Raw genomic sequence first — 11350 nt, 5'->3', positions numbered from 1 at the left:
TTTTAAATGTTCTGTTCTTACTGTTTATTTAAATAAAGTTGTATATGATACGAGTAAAGACGAGTCTCTTTAGAACCAGCAGGGGGCAGCAAACAGCCAATCAGGAACTTCACACGACTGTTGCTGTGGAAACCGGCTGCATTCAAGGGAAAGTAAAAAGGTCACAAAGAAGAAACGTTTGAATCAGGTGAAAATAAAAACCTGTTGAAGAAAAAAGAAGCTAAGGAGTGGACGCCAGAGAGACACAACATGGACGCCAGAGAGACAACATGGACACCAGAGAGACACAACATGGACACCAGAGAGACACAACATGGACGCCAGAGAGACACACAACATGGACGCCAGAGACACACAACATGGACGCCAGAGAGACACAACATGGACGCCAGAGAGACACAACATGGACGCCAGAGAGACACAACATGGACGCCAGAGAGACACAACATGGACGCCAGAGAGACACAACATGGACGCCAGAGAGACACAACATGGACGCCAGAGAGACAACATGGATGTCAGAGAGACACACAACATGGACGCCAGAGACACACAACATGGACGCCAGAGACACACAACATGGACGCCAGAGACACACAACATGGACGCCAGAGACACACAACATGGACGCCAGAGAGACACAACATGGACGCCAGAGTGACACAACATGGACGCCCGAAAGACACACAACATGGACGCCCGAAAGACACACAACATGGACGCCAGGGAGACGCAACATGGACGCCAGAGACACGCAACATGGACGCCAGAGTGACGCAACATGGACGCCAGAGTGACACAACATGGACGCCAGAGTGACACAACATGGACGCCAGAGTGACACAACATGGACGCCAGAGTGACACAACATGGACGCCCGAAAGACACACAACATGGACGCCCGAAAGACAGACAACATGGACGCCAGAGTGACACACAACATGGACGCCCGAAAGACAGACAACATGGACGCCAGAGTGACACACAACATGGACGCCCGAAAGACACACAACATGGACACCAGAGTAACACAACATGGACGCCAGAGACACAACATGGACGCCAGAGACAAACAAAATGGACGCCAGAGAGACACACAACATGGACGCCAGAGACACACAACATGGACGCCAGAGACACACAACATGGACGCCAGAGACACACAACATGGAAGCCAGAGTGACACAACATGGACGCCAGAGTGACACAACATGGACGCCCGAAAGACACACAACATGGACGCCAGAGAGACACACAACATGGACGCCAGAGAGACACACAACATGGACGCCAGAGAGACACACAACATGGACGCCCGAAAGACACACAACATGGACGCCCGAAAGACACACAACATGGACGCCCGAAAGACACACAACATGGACGCCCGAAAGACACACAACATGGACGCCAGAGAGACACACAACATGGACGCCAGAGAGAGACACAACATGGACGCCAGAGAGAGACACAACATGGACGCCAGAGAGAGACACAACATGGACGCCAGAGAGAGACACAACATGGACGCCAGAGAGACACAACATGGACGCCAGAGAGACACAACATGGACGCCAGAGAGACACAACATGGACGCCAGACAACATGGACGCCAGACAGACACACAAAATGGACGCCAGAGGGACACACAACATGGACGCCAGAGAGACACACAACTTGGATGCCAGAGAGACACACAACATGGACGCCACAGTGACACAACATGGACGCCAGAGAGAGAGACAACATGGACGCCAGAGAGACACAACATGGACGCCAGAGAGACAACATGTGTCTCGTGTGTCTCTCCTGTGTCTCTCACAGTTCCCCCTGTTTCCAGTCTTTGTGCTAAGCTAGGCTAACAGTTACCTCTGTGCTAAGCTTTTGTGTGTTTGTTTGTTTACATGTTAACGATTGATTTCCATTTAAATGAGTCGTGTTTGTTGTTTGTTATTGTTTTGCTTTGGCGTGGTCCAACTTTCACGTACAACAACTAAACACACGTGTGTATAGATGGGCCACATCGTGGAGTAGTGGTCAGTGCTGCTGCCTCACAGCCAGAGGGTTCCAGGTTCACGTCCCGGCTGGTGCAGTCTGCATGTTCTCCCTGTGTCTCCTCTTACCTCCCAAAGTCCAACCACCTGCTGCTGTGAGTGGCCGTGTGTCCTGTCATCAGGGGTCCAGACTCTGGCTCACATGGATGGATCCTGTGGTAGACAGGGGTGTGTGCACAACAGACTGATGGGTGTCATAAGATGAATGAACATGAGGGGGTGTCTGTACTGTGATGACTGGTGGGTGTCATGGGGCAGAGGATGAAGATGAGGTCCAGCAGGTGAGTGGTTGTAGTAGGATGAAGATGAATGACAGGGAGCAGAAGATGACTATTAAAGATGAATGAGAGAGGAGTAGTTTACAAAGAGTCTTTATTCAGAAACAATAAATAAGATCCACACTGATATTTTTATTATGAATCAACCACTCACACATGTGAACATTCATTCATCTTTATTATCATCCTCCACACAACCACTCATGCTGGACCTCATCTGCTGCCCCACAACAGACAACCACTCACACATGTTCATTCATCTTATGACACCCATCAGTCTGTCACACACACATCCCTTACATCCATCCTCCAGCCCACAACACCCTGTCTATCAGGGTGACACAGACAACAACTCACACTCATCACATCACCCACAGCCACTCACACCTGCAGGTGGTTGGGAGGTAAGAGGAGACACAGGGAGAACATGCAGACTGCACCAGCCAGGATGTGAACCTGGAACCTTCTGGCTGTGAGGCAGCAGCACTGACCACTACTCCACGATGTGGCCCAACTACACACACGTGTGTTTAGTGGTTGTACACGAAAGTTGGACCACAGCAAAACAAACAAACACAACTCATTTAAATGGAAATCTATCGTTAACATGTAAACAAACAAAAGCTCAGCTCAATGCTGATGTTCAAACAGGAAGTCTTATTGTGAAAGGGTGTCACCACTGAACACGAGGATGGTAAAAACATTCGTTGTTGGTCGTGATGTGTTTGTGCGTGAACAGCTGCAGGAGCCCCGCCCCCCCTACAGGAAACAGGAAACACGTTCTTCATGTAACAAGAGAAGAACGAAGGGCGGGGGGGCGGCGGCGTTGAGTCTCCTCAGCCTCAGTCGAGGTCGACGACGTGGCGGATGCCAGAGACACAACATGGACGCCAGGGAGACACAACATGGACGCCGGAGAGACACAACATGGACGCCAGAGAGACACAACATGGACGCCAGAGAGACACAACATGGACGCCAGAGACACAACATGGACGCCAGAGTGACACAAAATGGACGCCAGACACAGACTGTTTTTTAGATGTTTCTTTATTAGAAAGGGAATACAAAAAAAACAGACTGTATGAATCTACAGCGGAGACAAAGCAAGCAGAACACAGCGGCTCATCGCCTTTCTAAGCATTCCTGATTCTACGACTACGACTAACTATCGGCTCTGCGGCTACAGATCTGTTCTGAGGTCAAAGGTCGACCGCGTGTGTTTTACGCAGCGGTGACGAGACGACGGCAGAAACAGTGAAGGAAGACGAAGCTTCGTCGGCGTGAAAACTAAAAACATCCACAGGAACAGAAGTTCCTCGTATTGCTCGCGTCTTATTGGACAGCTCGGGATCAGTGGAGGACCCTGATTGGATCAAAAGCAGGACTGCGATGACACAAATACCGTCACCGGGGACTGAAGACGCGTGGACGGGGGGAAAATCTGGATTTAAATTAAAACATTTCAAGATGAAACAAAATCCTCGACCACGAAGAAGAAACGAATGTAAATCAAACGTTAAAGTTAAAGCATCAAACATAAATATAGAACCATTTTATGCATATATTAGAAATCAAACACTTCTGGAATTGTGAGTTAGAAAATCATCTCAAACTTTAAAGTGCAACTTTACAAAAAAAGAAATACTGTGATTGGAAAGCGGTGGAAATACTGTCGGGGTCAGAAGCAAAATGGCGGTTCAGTCGAGACGGGAGGAGCTTCAATGTTTCTCATCACAGCAAAAGAAGACACGCAAAACGGTTTTTGGCCACGAACTCTGCTGCTGGACGACAGCGAGACGAGTCTGGGGTCAGAGTTCCCATCAGTCTTTGCTCCGGTCAGACACGGGCGTCCCCGCGGCGTCCCCACGCCGCCGCCTCCCCGGGGCCCTCAGGCCGTCAGCTTCAGTCGTCCTGCGGAGAAAAAGCAGAGCGTGAGTCCGACGACGGGGCCGAGATCCGATCACGTCCACTGATGAATGTGAAAACGCTTCTTTATCCCCAGCAGCAGCACGACTTGTGTCGACTCACTGAAATAACTTCAGTCTCAGTTTGTTTTCAGATTTATCAGCGCGGACATGAAGACAACAAATCCCACAATCCTCGGCTCCGCAGCGCAGGATTCACCCAGACACCGACTCACTCACAACACCCACTCACTGTGAAGTCACAGGGAACATTCAGGATGGATCCACCTGATGCAGGGCACCTTCTGGAATCATGGGTGAACCGCTAACCGCTAACCGCTTATCCTCTTTCTTACGAAGCAAACGTGAACAGCAGCTGTAATTAACTCCACTGCTTTTTGTTTTGGTTGATCAACCACGGACAGAGAGACGCTAACAGGCTCTGGAGCTAACTAGCTTAACCATGAAGTTTCACCCAGAATCTTTTCTACAGGACGAACCAAGAATAAGGTGGATTTAATAACAGTGAAGGAATAGCCTAGCTTAGCATAAAGACTGGAAACAGGGGGGAACTGTTAGCCTAGCTTAGCATAAAGACTGGAAACGGGGGGGAACTGTTAGCCTAGCTTAGCATAAAGACTGGAAAAGGGGGGGAAACTGTTAGCCTAGCTCTGACGAAAACACAACACAAAATAAGACAAAACACAACAAGACAAAACAAGACAAGACACGACACAACAAGACACAACAAGACAAGACACAACAAGACAAGACAAGACACAACAAGACAAGACACAACAAGACAAGACACAACAAGACAAGACACAACAAGACAAGACACAACAAGACACAACAAGACAAGACACAACAAGACACAACAAGACAAGACACAACAAGACAAGACACAACAAGACACAACAAGACACGACAAGACACAACAAGACACGACAAGACAAAAAAAGACAAGACACAACAAGACACGACAAGACACAACAAGACAAGACACAACAACACAACAAGACAAGACACAACAACACAACAAGACAAGACACAACAAGACAAAAAAAGACAAGACACAACAAGACAAGACACAACAAGACACGACACAACAAGACACAACAAGACACAACAAGACAAGACACGACAAGACACAACAAGACACAACAAGACAAGACACAACAAGACACGACAAGACAAGACACAACAAGACAAGACACAACAAGACAACACGACAAGACACAACAAGACACGACAAGACAACAAGACACGACAAGACAAGACACAACAAGACAAGACAAGACACAACAAGACAACAAGACACGACAAGACAAGACACAACAAGACAAGACACAACAAGACACAACAAGACACAACAAGACACAACAAGACACAACAAGACAAGACACAACAAGACACAACAAGACACAACAAGACAAGACACAACAAGACACGACAAGACAAGACACAACAAGACAAGACACAACAAGACACAACAAGACAAGACACAACAAGACAAGACACAACAAGACAAGACACAACAAGACAAGACAAGACACAACAAGACACAACAAGACACAACAAGACAAGACACAACAAGACACAACAAGACACGACAAGACACGACACAACAAGACACAACAAGACAAGACACGACAAGACACAACAAGACACAACAAGACAAGACACAACAAGACACAACAAGACACGACAAGACACGACACAACAAGACACAACAAGACAAGACAAGACAAGACACAACAAGACACAACAAGACAAGACACAACAAGACACAACAAGACAAGACACAACAAGACAAGACACAACAAGACACAACAAGACACAACAAGACACGACACAACAAGACAAGACACAACAAGACACAACAAGACAAGACACAACAAGACACAACAAGACACAACAAGACAAGACACAACAAGACAAGACACAACAAGACACAACAAGACAAGACAAGACAAGACACAACAAGACAAGACACAACAAGACAACAAGACAACAAGACACAACAAGACACAACAAGACAAGACACAACAAGACACGACAAGACAAGACACAACAAGACAAGACACGACAAGACACGACAAGACAAGACACAACAAGACACAATAAGACACAACACAACAAGACACAACAAGACAAGACACAACAAGACAAGACACGACAAGACACAACAAGACACAACAAGACAAGACACGACAAGACAAGACACAACAAGACAAAAAAAGACAAGACACAACAAGACAAGACACAACAACAACACAACGAGCCCCAGTCTGTCCAGTCAGGCTAACAGTTTCCCGTCTTTATGCTAAGCTAGGCTAACCCTGCCCCTGTGAGTGAACGTTTGATTTCCTTGTGACTTGAACTTGTTTCCCACACACACACACACACAGACACAGACACACACAAACACACAAACACACACACACACACACACACACACACACACACACACACACACACACACACACACACACACACACACACACACACACACACACACACACACACACACACACACACACACACACACACACACACACACACACACACACAGAAGCTCTGTGGTTACAGACACGGGGGAGTGTTAGACGGTGGAGGGGGGGGTTAGGGGGGAGGGGGGCACCATGCCATGCTGAGCGCGTCCATGCCAAGCTGTCCACCAATCAGCACGCAGCCCCACCTACCTGCCCACCGTCCCCCACCAATGGGCTGGCTCTGTCTACCTGTCTGTCTGTGAACCAACCAATCAGACGACAGGATGAGCAAACAGGAGAAGGAGGAGAGAAGACACAGAAGAGGGCGGGGCTTTATTCTGCTGCTGTTTAAAGCTGCTGAACGGTTTTTAACCACTAAAGTTTAAACGTGTCGTGACTTTAAGTGTAAAATCCGCCCAAAAGCATCAAAATAATCTGGTTATCAAATAGTTCCTGATGTCCGACCGCAACCAAACCAGCACGAGTGAACTCAGCACTCCTAAACCCTAATCCTAAACCCTAATCCTAACCCCTAAACCCTAATCCCTAATCCTAAACCCTAACCCTAATCCTAGACCCTAACCCCAATCCTAGACCCAAACCCTAATCCTAAACCCTAACCCTAATCCTAAACCCTAACCCTAATCCTAAACCCTAACCCTAATCCTAGACCCTAACCCTAAGCCTAATCCTAAACCCTAACCCTAATCCTAGACCCTAACCCTAAAACCTAACCCTAAGTCTAACCCTAAACCCTAACCCTAATCTCAAACCCTAATCCTAACCCCTAATCCTAGACCCTAACCCTAAACCCTAATCCTAACCCCTAAACCCTAACCCTAATCCTAGACCCTAATCCTAGACCCTAACCCTAAACCCTAATCCTAAACCCTAACTCTAATCCTAAACCCTAACCCTAAACCCTAATCCTAAACCCTAATCCTAACCCTAACTCTAATCCTAAACCCTAACCCTAAACCCTAATCCTAACCCTAACCCCTAATCCTAGACCCTAACCCTAACCCTAAACCCTAATCCTAAACCCTAACTCTAATCCTAAACCCTAACCCTAAACCCTAATCCTAAACCCTAATCCTAAACCCTAACTCTAATCCTAAACCCTAACCCTAAACCCTAATCCTAAACCCTAATCCTAACCCTAACCCCTAATCCTAGACCCTAACCCTAAACCCTAATCCTAATCCCTAAACCCTAATCCTATTTTAAATAGGCCATAACGTTTGATGTCGTCGTGTATTTTGACCCTTCAGAGTTTCCATAATTATTATTTTGACTCATTAAAATAATTTAAATAAAAAAGTGTAAAATTGAATCAAGTGGAAATAAAAACAGTTGTTGTTGATGAACGTTAATAAATTAATACTGAGATTATTAAGACAAACAGGAAATAGGGAGGAAGTGATGTCATCAGCAGATTAAACAGGAAGTGATGTCAACAGCAGATTAAACAGGAAGTGATGTCAACAGCAGATTTAAACAGGAAGTGATGTCAACAGCAGATTAAACAGGAAGTGATGTCATCAGCAGATTTAAGAAGAAGAAGAAGAAGAAGAAGAAGAAGAATTACTTTATTTATCCCACACGGGGAAATTGGATTTTTTTCACTCTTATTATTATACATGCTACACACACAGACCCGAAATACACACATGCACAAACAGGGCCTATACATGCAATTAGTGGAGAGATGTTAGAGCGAGGGGGCTGCCAGTGACCAGCGCCCCGAGCAGTTGGGGGTTCGGTGCCTTGCTCAACAGCACCTCGGAAGTGCCCAGGAGATGAACTGGCACCTCTCCAGCCACCAGTCCACACTCCATACATGGTCCACACGGGGACTTGAACCAGCGACCCTACGGTTCCCAGCCAAGTCACCTATGGACTGAGCTACTTCCGCCCCTCAAGTGATGTCAACAGCAGATTTAAACAGGAAGTGATGTCATCAGCAGATTTAAACAGGAAGTGATGTCAACAGCAGATTAAACAGGAAGTGATGTCATCAGCAGATTTAAACAGGAAGTGATGTCGACAGCAGATTTAAACAGGAAGTGATGTCAACAGCAGATTAAACAGGAAGTGATGTCATCAGCAGATTAAACAGGAACAGGAGACAGAGAAAACGCTAATCTTTATATTTATATCAGTAAACAACACAGACGTGTGTGTGTGAACCCGTGGAGACACTTATTTATATTTAAGTATATTTATATATATTTAAGTATTTATTTACCGGTGGACACATGTATATATATTCATGTATATATATTTAAGTATATATTAAAGTGTATTTACCGGTGGAGACATGTTTATTTAATTATATATATTGATATATATTTAAGTATATATTTAAGTGTATTTACCGGTGGAGAGCTGGGACTGGGACCTCCTGCGGGAGCCGCTCGGGGTCCTGGAGGCGGACGAGAGGGTGGAGCCGGCGCTGCTCGCCCGAGAGATGGGGAGGGGGAGGGGCGTGACCGGGGGGGAGTCCAGCTGAGGAGGGGCGCACAAATATATATTTAATTATATTAATAATATTTCAGTACAGGTACATAAATATATATTTAATAATATTAATATTTAATATTTCTGGACAGTTTGAATCCTGTAATTTTCTGTTCATAAATACTTTTGTAAATTTGTGTTTAATTATTTTCTTCATCAGTTTATTAATTTATTAATGACACAAATGTAAATGATGTAAATTAAAGTTTATTTTATAATATTTTACTTTTTTATTCTTTATTCATCTTTCTGAGTTTTCTTTTGATTCATTTTTTAAAAAAACACTAAAATTAATAACTTAAACTTTGTTACTCAACAATAGATTATGGTGTTTAATTATTATAATAATTATAATTATTATAATAACTATGATTTAATTAAAACAGATTTCAGGAGTCTATAATTATTAAGAATATTAATAATTATAAGTTTACATTTAAGTATAATTAACAATTATCACGTTTTCATTCTTTCTAAATAAACGGTTCAGTTTCATTTGTTTAATTTTTTCCAAGAATAATTTACAGTTTTATTTATTACTCATATTTTATTATTATTATTATTATTATTATTATTCATTCTGTGGATTTTTAACCATTTTATATTTAAATTTACATGAAAACTATAAAATATTGAAGCCAAAATTATTTTATTTATGTAAAGAATTAAACTGAACTCCAGGAAATTTATTCACAATAAAAACAAAAAACCCATTAAATAAAATAATAACAATAATAAATATAATAATAATTATAATAAAAATAAAATAATAACAAATCAATAATAAATAAATATAATAAAATAATTTTAATAATAATAACAATGATAATAATTTAATAACAATTATAACAATAAATGTAATAATAAAAATAAAATAATATTAAAATAAATGAATAACAATAATAATAATAATAAACTAATAATAATAATGATACTAAAATGACCCGGTGTGCGCCCGTTACCTCGGCGCTGTCGTGGGTCGGCGAGGACGACGTGGACGAGTTCTCGTGTTTCCTGGACGACGACGACGAAGCGCTCAGCTCGATGCTGCGGACGCGCTGAGCGAACTTCAGCGAGCACACCGACTCGCTCACGTTCCCGGGCAGCGGAGACACCTGAACGCAACACAGGGGGGGGGCGGTCAGAGGGCGAGGCGTTCAAGGTCAAGGTCAAACAACTCATCCCTCAGACGGGTAAAATGGCGGAGGGTACGTCTGGTGCACGGATGCCGCCGGGTCTCACCTGCACCATCATGAGCGTCTTGCTGTCCCCGCTCAGCGAGTCCTGCAGCAGGTAGGTGAGGCGCGAGTTCCTGAAGGGGACGTGGGAGTGTTTGCTCCGCAGCGCGTTGATGACGTCACCGAGCGCCGACAGAGACTTGTTGATGCACTGAGCTTCTCGGAGGCGGCTGCCCTCCGCCCCCGACTTACCGATCCTCTCCGAGCCCGCCAGGTCCACCAGGTTCAGCTTCCCTGAAACACGCCGGGGGACACACAGAGAGGAAGATCAGACATGAGATGATCGTAACGGCTGCAGTTTACTCAACAAACGACGCCAGAACAGAGAAATCAAACCAAAGAGGTGCCACAGGGTTCTGTTCTGGGTCCTCTACCGTTCAGAGTCCACGTGAACAACATTATCCGCCTTTACGCAGAAGGATCTCCGCGTTTTCTGGATTATAATCTGCCTTTAAAGACGTCTGCAGACTCTCGAACCAACTCCTAATTCCAGTTCAGGTCTGATCTTAAACATAAACAACAACAACAACAAGAGGAAACTAAAGACGCAAACTCGTCGTTTCATAAAGAATAAAGTTTGTTTGTGTGGAAGAAAATGAAGCACGGTCGCCCATCGTGTCTCAATCCACCTTAAAATCCTTGTGTCTGTGTGTGTGTGTGTGTGTGTGTGTGTGTTTGTGTGTGTGTGTGTCTGTGTGTGTGTCTGTGTGTGTGTGTGTGTGTCTGTGTGTGTGTGTGCGTGTGTGCGTGTGTCTGTCTGTGTGTGCGTGTGTGTGTGCGTCTCTGTCTGTCTCTGTGTGTGTGTGTTTGTGTTTTTGTGTGAGTGTCTCTGTGTGTGTGTGAGTGTCTCTGTGTGTG

At 44.7% G+C, this 11350-nt stretch overlaps 1 protein-coding gene across 3 annotated transcripts in view; it reads right to left on the bottom strand.

Moving 5' to 3' along the window:
- Positions 1-3398: 3398 nt before the first annotated feature.
- kifc3 (kinesin family member C3) overlaps positions 3399-11350 on the bottom strand; it is a gene marked incomplete at its 5' end in the record, with an annotated part of 59142 nt that continues 51190 nt past the window's right edge. For 2 of the 3 annotated variants that reach the window (XM_083921097.1, XM_083921095.1), the window contains 5 exons: positions 3399-4246; positions 6945-6991; positions 9113-9242; positions 10217-10369; positions 10497-10726. In XM_083921097.1, the coding sequence (XP_083777223.1) occupies positions 4238-4246; positions 6945-6991; positions 9113-9242; positions 10217-10369; positions 10497-10726 (569 nt within the window). In that variant the 3' untranslated portion in view covers positions 3399-4237. The remainder of the gene's footprint in view (positions 4247-6944; positions 6992-9112; positions 9243-10216; positions 10370-10496; positions 10727-11350) is intronic. The other variant, XM_083921096.1, reaches the window with a different exon arrangement.

Source organism: Echiichthys vipera (assembly GCF_963691815.1).
Source record: "Echiichthys vipera genome assembly, chromosome: 1".
In the NCBI taxonomy this organism is placed as follows: Eukaryota; Metazoa; Chordata; class Actinopteri; order Perciformes; family Trachinidae; genus Echiichthys; species Echiichthys vipera.
This window is presented reverse-complemented; position numbering and strand designations above follow the sequence as displayed.